This window comes from Hyperolius riggenbachi, chromosome 6 (assembly GCF_040937935.1).
Source record: "Hyperolius riggenbachi isolate aHypRig1 chromosome 6, aHypRig1.pri, whole genome shotgun sequence".
Lineage (NCBI taxonomy): Eukaryota > Metazoa > Chordata > Amphibia > Anura > Hyperoliidae > Hyperolius > Hyperolius riggenbachi.
In genome coordinates, this window is record NC_090651.1 from 285,124,244 (window position 1) to 285,150,483 (window position 26,240).

The 26,240-nt window shown below is 43.5% G+C and overlaps 1 protein-coding gene across 1 annotated transcript in view; it reads left to right on the plus strand.

The window, feature by feature from the left end:
* The first annotated feature begins 284 nt into the window (after window positions 1-284).
* MCAM (melanoma cell adhesion molecule) overlaps window positions 285-26,240 on the plus strand; it is a 124,483-nt gene continuing 98,527 nt past the window's right edge. The window contains exon 1 of the mRNA XM_068240969.1: window positions 285-384. Within this exon, the coding sequence (XP_068097070.1) occupies window positions 339-384 (46 nt within the window). The 5' untranslated portion in view covers window positions 285-338. The remainder of the gene's footprint in view (window positions 385-26,240) is intronic.

Below are 26,240 nucleotides of genomic sequence, written 5' to 3' on the forward strand. Positions count from 1 at the left end.
AGTACCTCCATTTTTGCATTTATAACACCTTTTTTTACCCCCAGCAAACTGCCTGCGGCTGCCCATCCCTTCATAAATATCCCCCTATTATAGTTTATTAAAGAACGGAAGCTGAGGGAAATGATCAACAACTGCAGTTTATATTAACAAAGGCAGCAGCAGCAGCAGCTCGAAGCTCGCAGGGTCACATCTACCTCCAGTCTCTTTCATCAACACCACCCCCTCTGTCACTGTCTTCCCACTCACACCCTCTTCCCTCCCTCTTCACCTGACGTCAGCTGCCTCCTTCTCTCAGTCTTTTGCAGCCTCTGCAGGGTGCTGTGCACTGTAACAGGACCATGTCTATCCTGATTCTGCTTTCCCTGTGCCTGCTCAGCTGGAGAGGTAATTCATACACATTTTATTTCTACCAGGAATTCAGACCCTGCCTTTTGCTATTTATACCTCTCCTCATAAGTGCCTAGCTGTTATAGTGGATGATAAACATGTTTATACTATACTAGACTATACACAAATGACAGATGGCTAATATGTTCATTTCTGCTTAGCAAGCTAAAGAAGGCATGTGCTTGTTTGCTGTCCTTATAATGTATATAGGTGTATGTGTGTGATTTAAACCCACATTTTATATTAAGCAGCGAATTCAGAATTGGGGATGAATGAATGAGGTGTTGCTGTTATTGACTTGTGCTAAACTTTTGAAAGTTATATCCGTAATCCAGTTGAATATCATTATAAAGGCATATAGAAATGGTATACCTTATAACCCATACAGTTATATATCAGCGCAAATCGTTAAATATTAAATGCCATGTTCAAAGCTTTCCAACATGTATCTATACTCATTTCTTGTCAATTTTTTTCTTTTTGTATGTATTAATTCTCTGCTTACATTTATTCCCACTTGCTTTAGATAAGTTGACAAGCTCCATGCTCATGATAAACTAGACCCCACTTTTAAAGCTGAGTGAAATATAGTGTTACATCCAGAGAGCAAAGAATCCAGCAATAGCAGGCATGAATATTTACCTTATTTAGTAAAGTCTGCAAAGAGCTCATTCTAAACAATTGAAAAATCTTATGCAAGCATTTTAAACATGTGGATCTGTTAAGACTAATTATGGGACGCTTTAGTGTGATATATGATCATGTGGCTGTTACAGATATATATATATATATATATATATAAATTGCAGAGGTTTTTTTAGGCTTTTATTGAGTCTGTGTGATTTTCTGGTAGATTGCAGTAGATGGGTGTGTATGAATTTGAGAGGCTATGTAGAATGAATGCATCTGTCACTGTACTAGTGATGGTAGTCAAGGAACGACCCTAAAAATGTCCCCTCAACCTCTGCTTATGCTCTGTGTAAACACCACAAGGCGAGCCTGGCTCCATGGATTCCTGCTAGGAAACCCCCAAAGTGGGTATCCCATTCATACAAAAAAATGAGCACTGACCCCCTAACCCCGCTATCGTCATACCAGCCAAGCTTATGGGATTTAATGAGGTCAGTCTTCCCACCATCTTCAGGAAATTTGTGTAAAACAATAGATACTTGTTGAGACCCCATAATGCACTTATTAACACAGAACTGTATATATTGAATGAATAAGTTAGGCAAGGAATTCCAGTAATCCACAGTTAAGATGAAGTAGAAATCGGGTGAATTGTGTCTGCCTCTTGAAAACGCTTTTTAAACTTCTGTTAAAAAAGAAAATGAGATTAGAAATAACAGACGGAGGATAATTCAGATCTGGTGCTGCGTAGATGCTACTGTTTGGCAGATATGGAAGCACTGGTTTTGAGAAAAGGATGGAAAACCAGTGTTATGTGTCTTTCATAATGGACAAAATGGAATAAACAGACACCTGTTTAGGAGACAGTTACAATGTTCAGTGATTTCAGTTAAAGTAGTACTCCACCCTCTTGTTCAGTTTAGGGCAGAATGAGAAGACTGTACATCCTACAGCAGGTTTTTATTACCTTCTGTGTCTGGACTGGCTAGAATTTCCCTACGTTCCAGTTCCAGTGACCCTCTGTTATAGGGCAGAAAGTGGAATTTCTTTGAAAAAGATCAATATATTCCTCAGAGAGTTGCTAACTCTCCACATAAAGTAAAAGTGTGTCTTTTTACGTCTATGTCCAGATTGGTCTCACTTTTTGTTGTCATGGCCATCTATCACTAGAGAGGAAGGGTGGGTCTGCTGTGGAGACAGGGCTGGCCCTGGACTTTTTGCCGCCTGAGGCAAATTTTGAAAAAATTGTCGCCCCTCCCCCCCTCCCCCCCCGCCGCCAAGCTGGAGGGGTAGCGGGAAGGACGGGGGTATTGGGCCAAGTGGTGGGGAGGGGAGTCGGATCCCCCCTCCCTCGCCTGGGTCCCCCGATCTGCGCTCCCCTCCAGCTTTAAATAGCGAGTAAGCAGCCGTCCAGCCGACAGTAAGAGGCACGGGCGGGTGATCACTCACCTTCCTCGTTATAACGTGCGCTCCACTAATGTCACTTCCTGCAACGCCGGCCACGTACAATACAGTGGGCGGCGTTGCAGGAAGTGATGTCAGTGGAGCGCACGCTGGAACAAGGAAGAGGTGAGTGATCCCTCGCCCGTGCCTATTACTGTCGGCTGCTTACTCGCTATTTAAGCTGGAGGGGAGCGCAGTTCGGGGGACCCAGGCGAGGGAGGGGGGGATCCGCCCCCCCTCCCCACCGCTAGGCCCAATACCCCCGTCCTGCCCGCTACCCCTCCAGCTCGGCGGCCGCCCCCCCTCCCCCCGCATCTCCCCCTACCCCCCCCTCCCGCACCCACGGACGGGCGGATGCCGCCCCTAGAAGTTTGCCGCCTGAGGCAAAAGTTTCACCCCGCCTCATGAGCGGGCCGGCCCTGTGTGGAGATATGGATACCCGTAAAAACGTGACAGAGGTTTTACCTCTTACCCACTCTAGTAAGAAAAGTGTTTTTATTGCTGACTGTGTTCACACAATACTCACGTTTTCTCCTTGTGGCTACCTGGCAATGGAACTGGAGGTAGGAAAACCCACTGGTGCAGGACATGAAGAGAAAATGTGCAACAGGCCAACAGACAGCAATACCAAGAAAAATCTGACCAGAGATTACTCTAACCACAACTGTATTTATTTTAAATGAAATGAGCTACAATGACATTTAGGTTTTTATTTCTTTCTGCGTCCCTGCTTGTTTTCTTCCAGCCACTTGATGCCAACTCTTGATCAGGGACATATAAAACAGTAGAATAGACAGCATTTATAAAGATTGCATAAGTCATTAATCTACTATTTCTGTAGTTTTTTTTTCTGCTTTATGTTTGTAAAGGAGTGGTTACTTACTGGTTGGTAGTTAGTGTTGATTTACTATTTGGTGGTGAGTGATGGCCTACTGTTTGGTGATCGGGGACTAACTAATGGTGAGTGGTGACTTACTAACTGATAGTGAGTGATGACAAATTAACTGATGGTGAGTGGTGATCTAGTAATTGGTAAAGAGTGGCGACTTACTGACTGATAAAGAGTGGTGATGAACAAACTGATGATGAGTGCGACCTACTAATTGGTGTTGAGGGGCGACTTACTAATTGCTTTTGAGTGGCAACTTACTTATTGGTGGTGAATGGCAACTTACTAATTGGAGGTGGGGGGTGAATGACTAATTTGTGGTGACTTACTTATTGCTGGTGAGTACTGACTTCCTAATTGATAGTGAACAGCATCTTTCTAATTACTGGTAAATGGTGAATTATTAATTAAGGTGGCTGCACTCTTTACCATCAGATTAGCTTGCCTATATTCAATGACTTCACCGATACGTTTAATACAGTGAAAATTTGTTGTCTGTATAGTGTCTCATTAACTGCATTACATGAAAGGCAATACAGTCAGTGGATATCAGTGGTGTGTGTCATCTTCCAGTGTATTCTTATGTTATACACTCTCAATGAACTCACACAGGCTTTTTTTTAATTCACTTGAATTGGGGTTGGACTTTTAGCCAGAGTTGTTACCGTTATATTGCTTCATCATTGCATTAGGAAGCATGGCCAAAGTCCCACAGGAAGGAGTCCTACATCCGCCTAAGCCTTCAGCTCCAGCATTTTTGGACCAGTGGAAGACAGAGCACCACACAGAGCTGTCTAATATTGCCACACATGTTCTGCAATAGATGTGTGCTTTCTAGTCACGTTTATGAGGGTCGTACAGAAACCACTTGGACCACTGAGGATACTCTTCAGCCTCTTTCACCTACTTGCTCTGGAATCCAGTTTACAATTGCCATCTCTGCAACAAACGTGCAAATTGCTTGAGGAAACCAATGTTGAGGGGTGCTACACATCCACTCCCTGACAGGTGCTTGTAGGGCATTACTGCATAGGAGCTGCTCATTGCAAGGTGATAGCCTTGCTTTCCCACATGAACATAATGGGATATCATTGGAATGTGAAAGAAGGCCAGGTGGTTTTTTTTAGGGGAATATTGACTAATTAAACATTAATGGAGATCATGAGTCAGGTCACTTGTCCATAATTAAAATGCTTAAACTTTATTGAAAATTTAAATTTATTGACATTAGGCAATAATAGCCAGGATATCATAAAACCAATGCGACACAGCACACTTTCCCATCAGCATAATTAAGTAAAGAATTCATAATTCTGTCATAAATGTAATGCAGAACATTTCTGGATTGGCCCCGTTTAATAATGTGATCCATCAAGCCCAATCTTGTGTGGCCACAGTTAGGAGTCAGTACCTGTAGTAGAATATTACAATTGCAATAAGACAGTGATCTGCAAACTTGGCTCTCCAGCTGTTAAGGAACTACAAGTCCCACAATGCATTTGCCTTTATGAATCATGACTGTGGCTGTCAGACTCCCGTGATGCATTGTGGGACTTGTAGTTCCTTAACAGCTGGAGAGCCAAGTTTGCAGATCACTGCAATAAGATATCAATATATTGCAAAAACCGCCATTGAAACTATAATGACTGGAGCATATAGATCGGAAAGGGCCATCCGCTGTAGGTCTTCTGCTAGGAGCGTAACTAGGGTGGAGCAGTCCTTGCAACTGCAGGGGGGCCCAGAGGTGTGGGAGGGGCCCCAACTACTAACCTTCTATTTCTCTAATACTCCAGATTAGGTGTTTTTGTGTCTACACATGTTATGGGTGTGAATATTACTTTGTACATCGCCACTGAATATGTTGGCACTTTATAAATCAATAATAATAATAATGATAAACTGATGGCCACACTTACTTTATGACCTTGCAAGATTGGCCCCCAGGCTGTGAAGATCACCGGGGTAGGCAAGGGAAGGGCTGTAAACCTTAAAGGGATACTGTAGGGGGGTCGGGGGAAAATGAGCTGAACTTACCCGGGGCTTCTAATGGTCCCCCGCAGACATCCTGTGTTGGCGCAGCCACTCACCGATACTCCGGCCCCGCCCCCAGTTCACTTCTGGAATTTCTGACTTTAAAGTCAGAAAACCACTTCGCCTGCGTTGCCGTGTCCTCGCTCCCGCCGATGTCACCAGGAGTGTATAGCAGAAGCCCAGTATGGTCTGTGCCTGCGCAGTACGCTCCTGGTGACATCAGCGGGATCGAGGACACGGCAACGCAGGCGGAGTGGTTTTCTGACTTTAAAGTCAGAAATTCCAGAAGTGAACCGGAGGCGGGGCCGGAGCATCGGTGAGTGGCTGCACGGGCACAGGATGTCTGCGGGGGACCATTAGAAGCCCCGGGTAAGTTCAGCTCATTTTCCCCCGACCCCCCTACAGTATCCCTTTAAGGGGGTCCCATCAAAGGTGGGGGGGCATGATTTCTAGTTACGCCCCTGTTTGCTGCTTAGCAGAATGTCGGCTATGTAGAGTCTCAGTGTGGGTGTGTAATGGGATATCATCACCACATACTCAGACCCCTATGAATGGAATATGTCTGGCATTATCTCCCATCTTCCACAGGAACCATGCAGTTTACTTTTGTCCATTGTACTGAGGTACTAGGAACCTAGATAGTGCCTCAGTCAGCCCAGTGCTTGCCAGTTTGGCACCGCTCTATGAGTAAGCATCCTTCACTATACATCTTTCATTTGCAGTGACTTTCCTTGTGGTCCCACTTACAGTGCTAGAATACCAAGCTCACTCTAATCATTTCTGTAAGCTCCTGTTAAATAGTGGCGTAACTAAGGATCCAAGGGCCCCAGTGTGAGTTGTAGATGGGGCCCCCAAGCACTTTATTAGTATAAAGTCGTAAAATGTTCCAAGGACATCTTTAGTGTAAGAGGTACAATCTGAGGAGGGAATCCATTTGTTTGGGCCCTTTTCCACTAGCAATCTCAATCACAAATCACAAACGCTAGCGATTGCGATATTTCATTAATTTTGTTATGCGATTGCAATATTTATTTTGCATTGCATTATCACTCTTAAAGCGGAACTGTAATTTCACAAAAAACAAACAGTTTCACCTACCTGGGGCTTCCCCAAGCCCCCAGCAGCCGTCCTGTCTTGCACGTTCCTCCATTCTCCCGCTGCGGTTTCATTACTCGACGGCAACTGCGCCTGCGCGGCCCGGGGTACGCAAAGCTTTCTTCGCTTTCCAGCCCGCAATAGCGACCTGCGCTAATAGCGGGCAGGATGCTATAGCGGGTGGGAACGCAAACAAAGCTACGCGTAGGCCGTGCAGGCGCAGTTGCCGTCCACTTACAAGCCGTTGGTGATGAAACTGCACCGCAGCACGAGAACAGAGGATCATTTAGGACCGGCACAGGACACGACGGCTGTTTGTTTTTTTTGCAAAATTACAGTTTTGCTTTAAAATCACTCCAGAAAGCAATTGCAATTGGCGATTTGCAAATCAGATCACCATAGTGGAAAATACTTCTCATGATTTCTATGATAAAGTAGCCACCCTAGCGATTTAAAAATCAGTAGCGATTTGCTATTTTGCGATTCAGCTGTGCAGTGAAAAAGGGCCCTCAATGATGATACCACTATTCCGAGCACATATAGAGGTGATCAGTGCCAGAAAAGCACCAATGAAAAACTGAAAAAGATGGATGAAGAAGGGCTCCTAGTGGTCCCCTCTGGTCCAAGGGTCCCGGTGCGGCTGCAACCTCTTCAACCCCTATTGCTATGCCACTGCTAGTAAATGCTCAGGACATGTTCTATGCATATCTAAGTATGTACATTTTGCTCGCTTTCACAGGCATAAACTTTTTACTGTAGAAATCAGTGGCTCCATAAATACACAGAGTGCAATGAAATCTGAAACGGAGATCAGTTCATGTACCATAAAGCCTCAATTATAGTGATGGAGAAATTGTTTTTCCTCCATACCTTTATTCATTATCTGGAACTAAAACGACCATTTGCAGAGCCTTTTATACTGACCTTGAATGTCTTAAAGGGAACCTGAAGCGAGTAAAATTATTGAAAATAAACACGACGTAGCTGCAAATGAATATTACATAATAACGGCACCGTCAGTTCCTCTCAGAAGCTCGCCATTTTCTTCTTACAGGGATCCTTTCCACTTCTGAAAATATTTTGTCAGAACTGAAATATACCAGATGCTGTCAGTTATATATCAGCAGCTGTCAGTTACAACTGAATGTGCAAGGTAATGTCCATGTTTCCCTATGGCTCAAGTGGGGGATATTGCAGTTTAACGGTCTGCTGACCAGGAAGCTGTTATGGGGTAATGGCCATTTTCAAAATGGAGGACAGAGAATTCCATCGATCACAGTGGACAAACAGGATGCAGGAGAGGAGAAAGAGATTGATGAGTAGACTACATGGGAGGTAAGTATGACCTGTGTATTATTATTTTGACTTTTTATTTTCAGTTCAGGTTCTCTTTAATAGTGCATATTACAATCTAATCACGCTCAGTTTTTCCATCCTTGTGTTGTATCTGAGACCTTCCATTGGCCTTTCCAGCCCTTGTAAATCCATTACATCCTCTTTATTGTGCAGTGCCAAAAGCTGTCCTCTGTATTAAGAACATGGCGTTTCAAGTGATTTATGAATGGGAATTTCTTGTGTCATTTCTTTTTATTCCATCATATTTGCTTTGGGCAAAGAGTAGGGCTGCTCAGCTTATTGGTGACCAATTTTTGAATGTTCCTCTCTTCTGCAGATTATGACCCAGAGGCCTTCAGGGTCTTTTCACTGTGTTGCGTCTCATTGCAGAGCACAAATAGGATGCAACCTGACGCAAAACCAATGATAGTCCTATGCGCCGATCACATTGATTGCAACGTGGCCTTGCACGATAATGCAAGGCATATTTTTATTGTATTTTATGCCTCACTGTTCACCGAACCATTTGCATGCAGTGCGACTTTTTGGGAATGCTGTGTTGCAATTGAAGAACAATCACATCCCGATGGAATGTTTAAATAAGTATAAAAGGGGCCTTAAAGGATACCTTAGCTTTCCTCAATTTTCAAAATGGATCAGCGAGAGTTGGGGAGCAGCGCACAGGTGCTGCCTGGCGATGCACAACCTTGGTCACGCCCCTGTGGCCATGAGTGCGATGCACATGCACATTACAGCAATGAAAGAAAGAAAGACTGGCACTAGTTGCGGGTAGGGAGGTCATGGGTTTAACCGGATTGAGTACTCCATCTTGCAGCGTGCACTCAGAAACAAACAATAGTAATATGTAGCAGAGAAAGCCGAGGCACTGTTGCAATAGAAAAAGAGGTACCTTTAATCCACGGTATGAAGACACAGCGGGGGCACAATATTGTGCCTCTGAAGAAGCTTTCTTAGCGAAACAGCTGTCAGGCATCCCCTCACCCCCACTGTATACCCCGCTGTGTCTTCATACCGTGGATTAAAGGTACCTCTTTTTCTATTGCAACAGTGCCTCGGCTTTCTCTGCTACATAGCACATGCACATTACATAGTCACAACTACGTAGTAGACATGTGCCACTGGGCAGCGCCTGCGCACTGCTCATTGACACTGGCCGACCCATAAGTAGTTTCAGACGGCCTTTACAAGATAACGAAGCAGGGCGGAGAAGAACGAGGGGAGCAGTCGGCATTAGGACCAGTTGCTGCACATGCCTGCTCCCCCTGTTAAGGTATCCTTTAACATAGCATGAAAAGCTACTTGCCCAAAATCAGTGATGTCTGGGACAGCCAGTGGCTGGATGCCAGTACTGTCACACTGAACTTCCACTGAGGTGAGGAGCACAACTTCCTGTGGGACTAGATCTATGAACATATGGGTATGTGAGTATATCTGGCTCCAGGAATATACTGTACATAGCCTTGTATAACCCACCCAAACCTCAGTCAGTCTGACCTTTATCAGGCTAAGCGCCAAATACTGGCATCACTTAAAAACCTTAAAAACCTTAGTCAGGCTGAGCACCAAATACTGGCATCACTGGAATCTTTTTGTGTATGCTTAATCAATACCTTTTGGGAGACAATCTGTGCAATTTGTCCCTTGAGTGGCATTTCAGTTTAATGACCCAGTTATTAAAAAAAAACTTTTTCACAAGTTTTCCTTTTTTATCTTTTGTTCACACCCTTTTGTAATAAGCTAAAAATAAGGCAATATAAGTAATAGCAAAAAGTACATGAATAGAATCCCAGATATTTCTGCCACAGCTGGAAGCGGGAAAAAAGGGCGCAGGCCGCTAGTGGACAAAAAGGGCGCCGCCATTCACTCTCATAATAAATAACGTTTAATGGGCGCCGAGCAGGAAAAAAGGGCGCCAGGAGATTTTTAATGATTTATAAGTGTGCTTGTGGTGATTTACGTTTATAAAATGCACCCATGCAGAATAACGTTTATAAAAATACTAAACATATTTATCTTATTTAACTAATTAAAACATTATTTAAAGTTTTATCCCTTACTGTTTCGAAAACATTATTATTCACAAAATAAAGCGATCAGTACCTAACGTAAATTGCTAAATATTTTTTGCATCCACAATTAGTAAAACATTATTATCCACATAATAAAGGGGGGTCTTAGGTTTAGGCACCACCAGGGGGGTCTTAGGTTTAGGCACCAACAGGGGGGTCTTAGGTTTAGGCACCAACAGGGGGGTCTTAGGTTTAGGCACCAACAGAGGGGTCTTAGGTTTAGGCACCAACAGGGGGGTCTAGGGGTTAGGGATAGGTACAGGGTTCTGTGTAAGAGTAGGCTTAGGTATAGTTTTAGTAAAATTTTAGTAATAATTACTAATGTTTTACAACACTTATTACGAACGTAGTTATATTTATATCATCGTTATAAAGAATATTTTCAGATTTTATTATAAGAACAAACCATAAATGAAGGTTATTCACAATAATATACAATTATAACAATTAAACATATATTATTGTTTTTTTAATAAACGTAATTATAAGTTTAACATTTGAAACAGGGAAGATTAACGTTTTCACAATTTCCGATTTCATAAACATTATTTAATGATTTATAAATTTGTTAAACATTATTTGTAAACGAAATATAGCACACTATTTTTATAAACGCTATTAAAAATTAATTGTTAATTAGCGTTTACACCCCGCGCCCTTTTTGTCCAGGCGCCCTTTTTGTACGTACGCGCCACAGCTTCCCTCCCCTATTACATTGGGGAAACTAAGTATATTTAAGAGAAAATAATCTAAATACTCCACTGTTGCCCTAAAAATCACAATTGCATGAGTTCAGTGGATTTTGCAAAGTGTCTGTGTGGGAGTATACTCTTTCTTCTCTCTTCCTCCCAGTTGTGTCCTGTAAGCTCTTTTCACACTACATCCATTGTGTTGCGGTGCATCAGACAATATAATCGCATCAAAACACAATGCAGTTATATTTCAATGGGGGCTTTCACATTGCTACTTTTGCGGGCGGTGCTGAACTGTACATCACACTTACATTGCAATTCTATTTTTCAGGATGCGCAACACAAGGTATATAGGGTGAAAGGAGCCTAAGGGCTTATTTCAACTAGGTGCAAATTAGTTTTTTTTTTTCAGCACACAAAATCACACAGCAATGAAATGCTATGGGCCTGTTTCCATTAGATGTGAAAATTGCATCCAGAAAAAATAAATGACAACCATGGTGCTGTTTTTCAGATGTCACATAAAGGAAAATCAGGTGCGATGCAATTTTTCGTGTGCGTTTTGTATATGCAATCAGTAATAATAAAAGGACTTCCTTATTTGTAAAAATCGAATTTTCATGTAAAAATCACATTTGTAAAGATATATATGTTATTTCCATGCTTCTACTGGAAACTCAAGCGCAGCAGATAAGAGGCAGAGAAAGATGTTAAAGTGAACCTTAAGCCAGAAAAAAAAATGAGTTTTACTCACCTGGGGCTTCTACCAGCCCCCTGCAGGGGTCCTGTGCCCTCGCAGCCACTCACTAATCCTCTGGTCCCCCACTGCCAGCTAGTGTTGTTTTTGCCGACAGGCCCGTCAGGACTGGCCACGCGTAGCTTTTTCCGCATTCCTGATTGTAATTAGCGCTATTGCGGGCCGCAACGCGTACAAAAATACGCGTTGCCGCATATCTATGCGTTCGTAATGCGGCAACGCGTATTTTTGCAATAGCGCTAATTACAGTCGGGAATGCGGAAAAAGCTACGCGTGGCCAGTCCTGACGGGCCTGTCGGCAAAAACGAAACTAGCTGGCAGCGGGGGACCAGTGGATTAGTAAGTGGCTGTGAGGGCACAGGACTGTTGCAGAGGGCTGGTAGAAGCCCCAGGTGAGTAAAACTAATTTTTTTTTCTGACTTAAGTGTCTCTTTAAGACAAGAGTCAGGCTAGGTTCACAGTGAGGCGTTGCATTGTGATGCGACGTTAAAGTCACAATGCATCATTACAACGCAACAAAAAAGTGGTAACACGCATTAATGCTGCACTGCAGCGGTGCATTACCATAACGCTACACGTTACAATGCGACTCTAACGTCACACTGTGAATGTTGCATAAAGTTTTAATAGCATTGCGGTAAGCTGCATTATAAGACTTTGGCCTCACTGGCCCATATGCAATTAACTTTTCACCTGAGCTACCTCCTAGGAGATAATTTTTATATTCTCTTTTAAAGTAACTTTTCAGCATTTTTCAATTGAAAAAGTACCCAAAAATTGGTGAAAAAGTACTATTAAATTTATTGTATTTCCTTGCTTGCTGGTGGCTTAAAGGGCATTTTCTGACAAGGTGTGAAAATATTACCTAAGACAGTGATGGCTAACCTTGGCACTCCAGCTGTGGTGGAACTACAAGCCCCATGAGGCACTGCAATACTCTGACAGCTCTAAGCATAACTCGGGGAGGCAGAGGTGTGATGGGATTTGTAGTTTTGTCACAGTTGGAGTGCCCAGGCTAGCCATCACTGACCTAGGAGAAAGCTCAGGAGATAAAGGGAATTGCATATGGGTCCATATACAGTGTATAGAGATAGATGTACCCTTATAAATAGACAATACAAGTCTTCTGTCCTTTGAAGGTTCTGTTTTGTTAATTTGACATTTACAGTATGTTAGGAAGAGTTCTAGAACTTACACAGGTGTATATTCTTTTGTGTGAAATATATTTCATGTGGGTAGATATATTGATATTGGTTACAATTCTGAGTTGATGCAAATTTTATGTTATTCTTGTACAAAACTGTGCAGCTTGGAATAAAATGCAGTAGCATTTATTGGTGCAATTTTAAGCTGCATATATTTGCATAAAATTAACATAACATGTAAATTGGCTCAAAATGATTAGCATCTCTACAGATAAGAATACATTCTCCTCACATGCAGAGCTCCACTGACCCATGAAATGGAAACCATGACAATTGCTTAGCCATATATTCATAGCCGCATAGATCCTTTTCTCAAGACGTCATAAGTGACAGGCAGCGAGCTTTGATAAAGGGATCCAGGCAGCTAAATCATTGGCTGAGTTATTAATTGCAATAAATGTTCCTGCTTTGCTGCATAGCCGAATTCCTGGTTCCTCATTTCCTGGATATGCTGGTTTACTTTTGATAGGTGACCATAATCTGCTGGGTACGTTTATTGAACAACCTTGACAGATTTCTATGGTCTATGATTATCCATTTACAGTCTTCTCCAATGGGACAGCTGTAATGAAGCAGCTAGAATTGGTAAACTCCGCCCACACCATTTAAAATTTTAAAGCGGTTTAAAACCCTGACATAATAGTCAATAAAAAACATGTTTTTCTACTTTTTATATGCCATACGGTTATCATATTTGCATTTGTGCATAGGTATTATTATTCATTTAGAAATTATAGGTTCCCAAAAGTACAGTTTTTTTGCTTTGTGACCTGACTTTGCATTTTATTAATAACTGGTTTTATTCATTATGTATTGAAGGCAGACATGTTTTCTGTGTCTCTCTGTCTCCAGCTGCTTCTGCACAGTCAGAGAATGTGTCACATTCCTCACTTGATACATTTAAGTAAACACAAGATAACATAATCTACAAATTCGGATGCGTCCACATTTCACTGTACTGAACTTTTTAAGCTCTGTGTGTAACCCTTTGAATGCTGGTCTAGTAAAAAAAAAAGCTGGTTGCATATACCGGTAATATGCTGTAAATAATGTTTTAGAGCAAAGATGAAATGCTGGGTTATATTCCGCTTTAAGTAGTTGGAGTTTGCTTGAACCCTTTCCTGTCTCGGGGCAGTAAATTAATTCCTCATGTTGCAGGAAAGATAACTTGCTAAGCCTGTTTTGTGTGGCTGTTTATTCTGGTGTGGGCAACTATTTATAGGACTGTATTGCAGTTTACAGCCTCAGCACCTGTAGAGTGATTAAAGACTAATGATTGTGGTCTCTGATCATGTGATGACCAGTATCACCAAGATTTCCCCTTTGAATTTCGAGGTGCACATGGTGGGAAAATGTGTACATACTCATATTCTAAAATGCATCTGAACTAAGTAAAATTATTGAAAATAAACACATGATGTACCTGCAAATGAATATTACATACTTACCTCACCATCAGTTCCTCACAGAAGCTCAGTAATGTCTTCTAACAATTATTCCTTCTGCATATATACTGTATATATATTGCACTCAGTTTGGGCTGCAGCATTAAAGACTTTGATTAATTAACTCTTGGTCCAAGTGGATAATGTTATGATTGATTCAGTTTCTATTCAATCTAGCCTATTGCCGGGAGCTATTGGATCATTGTGAGCGCTGATTTTAAAGCTGTATATTAACGATTCCTTCTAACCAGATCCTCTGATATATACTATATGTTCATTTTCAGCTCAGGTGTCAGACAGCTTTTTTTCCTCCACATATAGCTTCAGTTCACAAAGCTTTACCGCATTTGGTAAAGCAGAAAACAGCTGATTTTACAAAACGTATTATTATTATTTATTGTATTTATACAGCACCAACACATTACACAGCACTGTACAATAAATAAGATTTCAGACAATGATAACGGGTGACAGACAACACAATACAGGTAATAAGCAATAAAATACACAATGGGGTGACACAAAAGGAGGGGCGCTGGATTGAGAGGTTCTCGGCAGAGAGAGTTGGAGCAGCAGTGAGGTGGGGTAGGCCTCCGTGAAGAGGTGAGTTTTATGAGCTTGTTTGAAGATGTTGAAAGAGGGGGTAAGTCTGATGGGCAGTGGGAGAGAGTTCCACAGGATGGTGGCAGCTCTAGTGAAGTCCTGTAGTCGTGCATGGGAGTGCGGGATGCGTGGGGTGGCTAGGAGGAGGAGGAGGTTGTTGTTGGAGTGAAGTGGATGGCCAGGTGTGTATCTGCTGACCATGTCAGAGATGTAGGTCGGGGAGAACTTGTGTATAGATTTATATGTCAAACATAAGATCTTGATGCTGATTCTGAAGTGTATCGGGAGCCAGTGACATTTCAAAAAATATTTTGTGAAATGTCAGTTCACTTAGGCTTTTATGGCATGAAAAACTAAAATTACCGTCTAGTGTGGTAAGTTACCAACTTGTGAGGTATGTAACTCAATAAATGGCAATTTACAAAGATTAAAGCATGTGGTAAAACCAAGTGAGATGTTTGGTATTTATCTGAGCCTGGAGCTGCCGGTAACAGCCATTCAGTAAGGTGATAGAAGGGAGGAAACAGAGCACAGGCGAAGATTAAAGCCTTGCATTCTTCCAAGACTTTCTACTGGAATAACTCACACGAACCACCAGGGATGGAGGGAAGTTTGAAAGATGAATGATTCCCTATATAATGTGGCACCGAAGTGCACTGCCGTTGTTTCAACTATTTGAATACCTTTCTGAGGATTGGTTAGTAGCACTCTCTTGGTGTGTGGTCGCTGTCCAGTGCATCAGTTATTCCCCTGCCGAACTGTATATCAATGAGGTAAAAATAGCTTGTCATGTAATTTTTTATTACCAAACTATTGCCGCATGTGTGAAAATCTTTTTTTCAATTTGAGTGACTTTGGAGAAAAAGTCTAAAATACCACATGAGGTTAATTACTGAACATGACATTTTTTACCAAACGTGTCTGTGAAATGGAGCCATTTTGAGTTGAGTTGCTTCAGCAGAAACCTCCAGTCCAAGGAACTCTTGCTTAATTTCACTCATTTTCTACATGCACTATAGCAATAATCTATACAATAAACTATACTACTAGACTACTGTCCTCTAATTGTAATCTGAGCATGGTGAGATAATTTTGTACTACAATAAAAATACAGTCAAAAAAATAAATGTTCATGATTAAAGCACAAGACCTAATCAGATTGCTACATTATATTTCTACAACTACGGACGTCCTAGGAAACATCCACTGCCTACTAATGTAAATACAGAATTTATAAAATTGATATCTGCATAGACATAGACACACCCCTCTGCTTGTTACAGTAAAACTCCCATTATCCGACACCAACAGGGATTGGTGGATGCCCTATAAGTGTAGTTTCTGTTTGCTTGAGAGTCAATGTTTATAATAGGCCTAGCTAAAAAAATACTATACTCCACACTGTTTAATTACCTCAAAAAATCTGTATTAATGTTGAAATAAAGTAATTAAAAACAAATTAGGCCAAAGGACAGACTTAACTTAAAGAGAACCCGAGGCGGCATTTTCAAATCTTAATAGGACACAGAGGCATGTCCTGTGCACAATGACATGCCTCTGTGACATTGTGCTGCAGCCGTGCAGGTAAATAGCAGGCTAACAACAAGCAGATTGTTGCTAGGCTGGGTCGCGGCTTAGTTTTCGATTGGAGGAAGCTAAGGAGACACGGGGGGAGCCTGTAATGAGTGACAAGCGCAGGTAAATAGCAGGCTAGGGACAAGCAGATTGTTGCTTGCCTAGCGATATTTTGCTGGTTGGGACAGCAGAGCCCGGGAAAGGGGGGGGGGGGGAGGGGGGGCTGGCAAAGAGGCATTTCATTGTGCACAGGATATGCCTCTATGTCCTATTAAGGTTTGAAAATGCCCCCTCGGGTTCTCTTTAATGTTACAGAGGTTAATTCATGTATAAAGAAGTGTAAAAGTAGATTTATGCATCCTGCAAGGCCAATTTTTTTTCTGGTTGCTTGAGACTCCTGGTTAACTAAGTTCTTGATACCGGAGCTGTTACCGTATTTGACAGGGCTTAGGGTTCAAACCCACTAGCTGCCTTTTTTAAGTGCTAGTGATTTGAAAAGTTCTTGCTAATGTAATGCTATAGGGGATTTTTATAAAATCACTTCGCTCAAGTGGGAGCGCACCCATAGCATTACATTAGCAAGAGCTTTTCAAATCACAAGAAACTTGTGATTTGTGTATAAATGGCTTAGTAATGTACTGCTGGTGGTTTCCAGGCCTTAGGCCTCAAAGGTATCTCAAGCAGTCAAGGCAAAGAGACTAGGGCCCATATTCAGTTAACTTTTTCTCCTGAGTTTTAGCCTATGTGATATTTTTACATCTTGTCAATAAATGCCTTTTAAGGGAACCCGAGGCAAACTTATGGTAAAAAAAGACGAAAAAGAGGGAAGCCTGTGGATGCTGTAGAAGCTTTACATGTCCTCCTTGCCGCTGCTGTCAGGAGCCTTCAGAAGCTCCAGACTGTGCTTTTCTTCCGGCACGAGCGCAGCGTTCGAATGCCCGACGACCGACGCAATACAGCGGAGATACATTACCTGCTCCGCCGGCGCGAGTCACCGCTGTCACCTCCCGCCTCCCGGCTGGCATCTTTTCCGCATCACGGCATCCGGCATAACTTCCTGTGCCACTGCAGTGACAGCGGAAGTACAAATAGAGGGCGCTCTATTTGAACTTCCGCTGTCAGTGGAGTGACAGAAAATTATACGCGGATGCCGGATGTGTGATGCGGAAGGTGATAGGAGAAGATGCCGGGACTAGGCGGAGAAGAAGACATCGCGGACCAGGAGACTCGCGCCGGCCGGAACAGGTAATGTATGCGTGTGGGGGGGGCATTAGCAGCGGCAGCTCCACAGACTGTGATCGGTTTCAGGCTGAAATCGATTCACAATCTGTTTGCAGTAAGGTAGGCCATACGATCCCTCTCTGATCAGATTCGATCAGAGAGGGATCTATCTTTTGGTCGAATCTGATGGCAAATTGACCAGTGTATGGCCACCTTAAGTCTACAAAATTTGCTGAAGAAATTCACATCTGTGTTTGTGTTGGCAGATCAAAGTGTCCTAATATGTTCTTATCAGCAAATGTAGATAGACTGTAGGAGAGATCTGTGTAGGCAGCTCTCAATACAGTAAACACTGAGGCTTAGCCCTTTCAGTGCTCTCCTCTAAGGCGAAACCATTTAAAACTGAAGGTTTTTTTTTTAGGATTTCTATAAATTCTAATGATTTTTTTTTCCATAAAGGTTATCATGCTGTGGCTAATCTTTTAGAGCAGAGAAGAAGTTCTGAGTTTAGTTTCACTTTAATTCAAGTTCAGGTCCGTACACCTCAGGGAGGAATGGCAAGCCTTATACTCGTTTGCTTCCAAGTTTGCATAGAAAACCAAGCCATACCACAGAATTCTTAACAGAGATAGCAATATGGGAGTGTCCAATTTTGCTTCCAGTCAGTCTGGGATAAATGAGCAACAAGTTCCTCATCTGGGCAGCTAATGACTTACTAGGCAGAAAGATGAGCAGTTTCTAGGCTGTCCGAATTCCGCAGAAGATGTACAGTTTCCAGGCCTGTAAATAAAATTATTACAAGCCTGGAAACTGTACTCAGGATAGTCCAGAGGCCCCTCCTACAGCCCTCCATTCCAGCACAGACTCCCTCTATACCTAATCGACAAATTTGTTGAATAGGTTTCTTCTGAAAAAAAACATGCACACGCGGATTCGTTCCACCAGGCATGCACAGGCCTTATTTGCACATGCCCCATCTGGGAGTGCTTGTCCATGGTCAAGAACAGGAGGGATCCTGTGCTGGAACGGTAGTCTTTATAAGTGTAAGGAACTTATCTGTGTCTGGTGCTGATTGCGCTGAGAGCCGGGCTGAGAACTTCACTTCCGGGTCTCGGCGCTTGTTCCCCGCTGATGACGTGCAGGCTGGGACACAGGCTGCACTTCCTGATAGGCGAAGGACGCGTTCTGAATACGCCCTCCGCAAAGGTAACCAGTAGTCAGCTGACTGCGGTCAGCTGACAGCGCGGTGTCAGCTGATCTTACAGCTGACACTTAGGCAGGGTGAATTGCTGTTTTATTGGATGTGCGGATTGTGGCCAACTACTGATTGGATGAGAGTTGTATTTAAACGTTGTGAGTGCTCCCAGTCATCGCCCGTGATAGCATAGCTGTGGATATTTGCTGAGTGTGCACTCTTAATAATATTGCGGTTATCTGGAATTGACCCTTGGCTTGTTATTGACCATTCTTGTCTGCTGCCTGGACCGACCCTTGCTTGTTACCTGGATACTCTTGCCTGCTGCCTGGACCGACCCTTGCTTGTTATCTGGATACTCTGGCTTGGTGCCTGGACTGACCCTTGCCTGTTACTTGAATCCTCTGACACACTGCTGCCTGTCACCATTGTGGGCCTTATCCTTATCAGCAAGGTATTGCGACAGTTTGATACTAGTGAATGGTTGAACTCTGTTGATACTTGCCTCATTGGGGCTCTGGGGGGTTATTGTCCACTCTACTTCAGTCTGTGTGCCTTGCAGGTTAAGACCCGGGGGTAACCATAGTCAGGAGACAAATAAGTGTCCTGTTCACGCGGGGACTTGTCTATAGGTGAAGACCGTGGGCCAGACTCAGAGTCACGGCGTTAGATTAGGGCATAGGGAATGATTGTGGACAATACCCGTCAAGCTCTACAATAAGCCTCTGGATCACACAGTGAGGTAAATATATAACCCCCCCCCCCCCCCCCCACACACACACACACACACACACACAAACCACACACCACACACACACACACTTACATAAAAGTAGTGGTGATTTGAACTTTTTCCAAATCTCCTCTCCTTCTCAGTGTATGTCTACTGTTCCTAATAATATTTCTAACCAGCACTTCCCCAAATAATGAAAGCTATAGCAGACTTAGCTTATGAGGAGTAATAAGAATTGTGTAGGCAGGAAATAACAATAAGAGCTTAGATAACCATTCCTGCAACTCATGCCAAAATCCAGTTACAAGAAGTAAAAAAGCCAAGTTGAAATGTGGCCCAAGGCAAGATGCTAGCCACACAAATGGGTTTGAATGCCAATAGGGGGCCCCATGGTAATTTTGCTGAGAGGTCCCATGGGTTGTTGCTGCACTCCACCTCAAACTGGCAATGTTTGAATTACAAACTGTCACAGGCGTGCTCCTCTGGATGGGAAGGCAGTGTGCAGTTCTTTTACTGCTTACAATGATGAACATTTGAAGCTTTGGAGGGCAACAGAAAATGGCAGAGAGGGCCGCATTTGCCCCGCTGGCCTTGCGTTTGACACCTGTGCCCTAGAGGATCCAGAGCCTTTCTCCATTCCTCTCCATCGCATCGTTCTAGTGATGGGATCCCCAGGGCCGGATTTGTACTTTTTACCGCCCAAGGCCAACTATACCGTCTGTATGGTTGTTATCTCTGTGTGCCCCAATGAGAATTCTACTTACTTTCCATCATTGGATGTCACAGACAATAACTATTTCAGTAATACCAGTATAGATTATTAGTTATGTTTTCCTTAAGAACTTTTATGTTATGTTTGCCAGAGGCGCCAGGCTATGTACCGGACCGCATTGGTGATATGCTCCTATTTATTGCCTCAGGAAGTGGGATATACCCGCGAAACGCGTTGCACCTTGTTTGGAGTATGTAAATAAACTGATTTTTGCTTAAAACAGCAATTTTTGTGTCTGTTTTGGAGGGGTAAGTCCACCGCTACCTACTTCATTTTATCCATTTTCAAGAAATATTGTTTTTACCCTGTTGGCGCCTCTGTACTACTTTTGCATCTCAATAATGATGGACCCATTGTTTCACCATGAGAGTTAGGCTGACGTGTACCTGCAGGATAGAGCTTACAGGTCTTGCAGGGACGACACAAGTACAGGACAGAGAGTTCAAAGGATAAAGCTGTCCTTGTAGATAGGGATGGCTGCATAAAACAGCTTTACTGCCCCTCACTGAGCTGCCCCTAAATTTCTGGTGCCCTAGGCCATGGCCTATGTGGCCTTGCCAGAAATCCGGCCCTGGGGATCCCCCAAACCTCTTCCATAAGGGCTTGTTGAAGAATGTGAGTGGCCCCTCTCCCATCCGTGAACGGGTGTGTCCGCACTGCATAGGACTCCTGTGCAGTCGATCGGAGCCGCTTGGGCTTTGGCTTGGCCTTTTCTGCCGAATTCAAGCAGCTCCATGCAACTGTGCAGGCGTGAGCTGTCCTGGGCCTGTGCAGTGCGGCTACGTTTGTTCACATACGGAAGCGTGACTGCGTAGCTTCAGATGGTTCCAGCCAGAAATGGTGGTCTGGAGGAGGAAGTGGGAAGCTTCTGTAGGACCCAGAGGCTTCCTTCTAATGAGGTAAGTATGTGATTTTTCTCCAGATCAAACTCACAGGTTTGTTTGATATGAGTGATATGAAGCTGCTGCAGAAGTATTTTCAGTATAAGGGAATCTAAGCCAGCAGTGGGTCCAGAAAGCATAAACGTACTTTGCTATGACGTGCTGCACCATCCATCATATAATCTGATTGTTTTTTCTGCTATAGACTGTTAAAGAACACAGAGCTGCTCGCCATTCATTAGGGAAGACCAGCTCTGGGAAATCAGGGCAGGTCTGTAGTTATCTGCTGCCAATTTGTAAACACAGTGAACTGCTGGCAACCACCACTCATGCAGATGCTGCATTATTGAAAAAAATCTATACGTGAGAGTATCTGAGCTGAGATTATAGTAGAGTTCCTGCCCTCTATTCCCAGTGTATAGAGCTATGGTGTTTGCAGATCAGCAGCTGATAGCTACAGACCAGCCTGACTTCCCAGCAGTCATCCTCACTAATGGATGACATAAGCAGTCCTTGACATAAGCAGCCTATAAGAGGAGCACAACGATCGCCTCCACATAATGAACACAGCCAGCACCAGGAAAAGGCATGTTTCCATGCTGTGCCCATAACTGCTGCTTGCTGTGCTTGTATTATGCATAGCAGCTTCTCATGCCTAACTGTACCTGCACAGCAATGGTTTGAAAAGCAGTCACAATGACGTCACTGCGCTTCCAATTATCTGCCACTCCTGACACTTAGAAGCCTGTTATAAAGCGGTGTGAAAATTCTACTTTACATATTGCCCCGGCTTCAGCACATTTCACCGATGCACGAGTGACAGCTTATTTTTCTACAGAGTCTCTGTTATTTCCAATAACAGTAAAACATTTGATAGCTTATATTAAATACCTCAGTTTGACTATATCACTTCTCACAAAGTGAAGAGACCTGTATATGCTCTAGATTTCTGTCCAGAATGATGAGCAATGACTGTTTCGCCTAAGGAAAATATCAAGTGGATATGTAGTCTTAATTATTGTATCTGTGAGCCACTCCCACAGGCATCTTCTGTACTCATAATGAGACGCTATCGTGACTACAAATGTGATAATCTACAGGTAGCTCCAGGCAGAGGGTGGGGGAGTGGTTACAGTGGATGTGCTTTGGCCTGGGGCCCACTGTAGGTAGCACCTTGCACTAGTGCTTTGTTTAGAGTTTTTGCTGGGTTTTCTGGCGTGATTTTCAGATAAAGTGCCAGCGATTTGTACAGTGCTTACAATTTGAATTCCTCTGTGTCCACCATCTTCTGGCAAGTAGCTCCGCCCCCTTGCAGAAAAGGTCAACAAAGCGCCAGTCACCTTTTCGGCAAGGGATACGCACAAACCGGCGGACATGGAGCTTGGAGAGGGAATAGAGACCAGCGGCAGGTAGTTAAAAAATTATTTTGAAGATGATGATTGCTTTTGTAAAGCGATTCAAAAGCAAATTTGCAGGGTTGCTATACTTTGTATTGGAGCGCAAATACTGCAAAAATGCTGCAGGATGCATTCATTAGCGCACAGCTTTTTTGAAAACACCAGCGATTCCAAGGCTCAGCTGAAATCACTCCGGTGGGCCCCAGGCTGAAATTTTGCTGCCCTCCTGCCCACCCTTATTAGTGTTGCAGTAGTATTCCTTCATGTAATTTGCGCTCTGGGGGCTCAGGCCCAGTGCTTGCCTCCTCCTTTTGAGATAGTGATCAGTGTTCTCCCCAAAATTTTTTTCCAGCCGGGTGGCATGAAAAAATAGCCAGGTGGGGCACGATTAGAGAATGCAGGCCTGGCACTACTCTGTGCAACTCTGCTTACCGCAGAGGAGGATGTAAGCTGATGACAGCCGGGTGCTCACCAAACTAGCCAGGGTGGAGCTCCCAGCTAAAAGAGCCTGAAGAAAACACTGGCCAATGTGGCCATAAATGGCACCCACCTTCTCCTTACTGGTCCATCAGTTTAAAAGGTGAGAGTTGGCTGGCAAGATTTGTCACTTGGAAGGAGGAGGATGCCTCTTCATCCAGGTCTGCCCCTAGCAACCTGCCACATGGTGGGACAGGAGCTATAATACCAGAGGCTATAGTGTGGCAGTACTACTGAGGATGAGGCCAGGAATTTTACAGATCATAAGTTTGCCCCTGTACCGTTTATGGTAAATGCAGGGTACCTTAAATGACAAATGAACATGCATATATACAGTAGTTCAGTTGTAGCTCTGATTGGAATGGTTTATAATCTATTTGTTTGAGGGGCAGAAGCAGGTAAGGTAAGCTGGCAGCACTGAGCGGTGCTTGGTGTCAGACAGGGGTGACTAAACTTTTTAGGTCAAGGGCCATATAACCTTTCTTGAGAGTGCTGGGGGCTGAACTAGCAAAACTGAACACAATTCTTGCTGTTAGGTACACTGTGCCTTTGACATTTTGTAAAATAAAACATTTCCATGGGAAATAATGTGTGCAGTTAGGACAGTGACAGCAGTGGCTGTTACTGCTGCTGGCATAGTGGGTGCTAATACTACAGTGGTGACTGAGGAGGAGTGGCAAGAGAAGGTGACCCCTGCATGCAGAACCAAAGCTATGGTCTGTGGGCCACATCGAATTAACAACCGAAGAGTGCTTTGAGGGCCACCAAGAAAGGCTTGGCGGGCCACATTTGTCTCCCGGGCCAGACTTTGGACATGCCTGGCGTAAGTGTACAACAGCTACTAGCAGTAGGAAAATAGAGAAACACATATAAACAACAGGAAGCCATATGGCCCCTTCACAGTTCAAACTTGTTAATACATTATTGTTGCATTGTTGATCATTGTGCTAATTGGGACTAATTTAGGATTTAGCATTTTTAGCAGTGCTTATCCTTTAAAGGGACACTTGAGTCAAACAAAAAAAAATGAGTTTTACTCACCTGGGGCTTCCAATAGCCCCCTGCAGCTGTTCGGTGCCCTCGCCGTCTCCCTCCGATCCTCCTGGCCCCGCCGGCAGCCACTTCCTGTTTCGGTGACAGGAGCTGACAGGCTGGGGACGCGAGTGATTCTTCGCGTTACTGGCCACAATAGCGCCATCTATGCTGCTATAGCATATATCATATACCATATAGCAGCATAGAGGGTGCTAATGTGTCTGGGAACGCGAAGAATCACTCGCGTCCCCAGCCTGTCAGCTCCTGTCACCGAAACAGGAAGTGGCTGCTGGCGGGGCCTGGAGGATTGGAGGGAGACGGCGAGGGTACCGGAAGCCCTAGGTGAGTAAAACTCATTTTTTTGTTTGACTTAAGTGTCCCTTTAAGCTATATAACCTATATGTTTGCAAATAGATCCATCTGAAAATAGCGCCTGTGAATAATGGTGCACGGTGTTGTCGCTAATCCGTTTGTCGCTTATCGCTATTTGACGTTAAAGCCTTATCGTTATTTAGCATTAAAGCCTTATCGTTATTTAGTGTTAACACACAGAACCCTCTCTGTACCTATCCCTAGCCCCTAAAGCCCCCCTGGTGGTGCCTAACCCTAACCAACCCCCTGGTGGTTCCTAACCCTAACCACCCCCCTGGTGGTGCCTAACCCTAACCACCCCCTGGTGGTGCCTAACCCTAACCACCCCCCTGCAGGTGCCTAACCCTAACCACCCCCCTGGAGGTGCCTAACCCTAACCACCCCCCTGGAGGTGCCTAACCCTAAGACCCCCCTGGTGGTGCCTAACCCTAAGACCCCCTGGTGGTGCCTAACCCTAACCACCCCCCTAGAGGTGCCTAACCCTAACCACCCCTCTGGAGGTGCCTAACCCTAACCACCCCCTGGTGGTGCCTAACCCTAAAACCTCCCTGGTGGTGCCTAACCCTAAATCTCCCCTGGTGGGGCCTAACCCTAACCTTGACAGTGTTACATTAAATCCATTCACCGTTTTGCAGTTAAATAACGTCTGCAGTTTGGCTTATTTAGGATGCTATTGGTAAATAACGTTACTGTGCGCAATAACGTCTGCTGTTTGGCACATGAACGGCGCTGTTGATAAATAACGTTAGTGTGTGCCGTTTTTCTTCTCTTTTCCCTGTGCGCCATTATTATGCAGTACTAACGATAAATAGCGATAAGCATATCTATTTAATGTGGTGCCATTTTTATGCATAGGCTCTGTGCGTCATTATTCACTGATCCGTTGCAAACACATGAATTGCTCACTCACACCATGCAAAGCAAGTGGCTATGCATTATACCAAATCATACTTGCAATGCATTGCTGACCCTATTGAGTACACTGAAGCATACAAAAATGCATATTGCAGTGTTTGCCTGCTACATGCTATGGTACAGGACATACATGGGAATGGCCTCTGTGAATACGTACATTCTACAGCTATCATCTTGCTTGCTATATGTATATTGCTGCCTAAAGTAACATAATGTAACCATGGTGAAATATATTTTATCTTACACTTCCTCTGCTAGGAAGTGTCTCCTTAAATTCTGTGCTAATTGTAGATTATTAATTTAGTAACCCATTTGGAGGTTTACAGAACACCCGCCTGCTTCATTCTCAATCATCTGAAATGGAATGATGTTTTGCAGAGTACTGGATGACTCAGCCAGGCTTAGAGCAAGCAAAATATGCAGTGTATATGCCCAATTCAAGACATTGTCACTCCAGAAAAAAATAGGTGATAGATACTGTTTAAGCCAAGACAAGACATAACCCAAGACATTGTATATGGCATGCATCTTGCAAGACCCGATGCCAGGAAAGATGTGATGTCAGACTAGGGGGATTTAAATGCGTGTTGTGTTTAAAGAGAAACCGTAACCAAGAATTGAACTTCATCCCAATCAGTAGCTGATACCCCCTTTCCCATGAGAAATCTATTCCTTTTCACAAACGGATCATCAAGGTGCTCTGTATGGCTGTGTATGGCTGATATTGTGGTGAAACTCCTCCCACAGTGTGATGTCTGGACCATGGTGTGGAACCTTGTTGCATTGTGGGAAATAACAGCTGTTTCCAACTCCCAAAAAAGCAAGCAGCATCTCCTTCCACTGACATCACCTGCCAGCAGTAAAAATGTCACCATGTGATAAATGCCAGAATATAAATCAGGGAGAGGAAATATTTAAAAAAAAAAAAAACAAGTTTTATTGGTAGTACAAGTCATGGAATGGAAAACAGTATAATAGCTATTAATATAGTCCGCAATGAACATAGTGTATTTTCTAAGAATTTTTTAAAATATATATATATATAATCTAATTCTCCATTTCTAT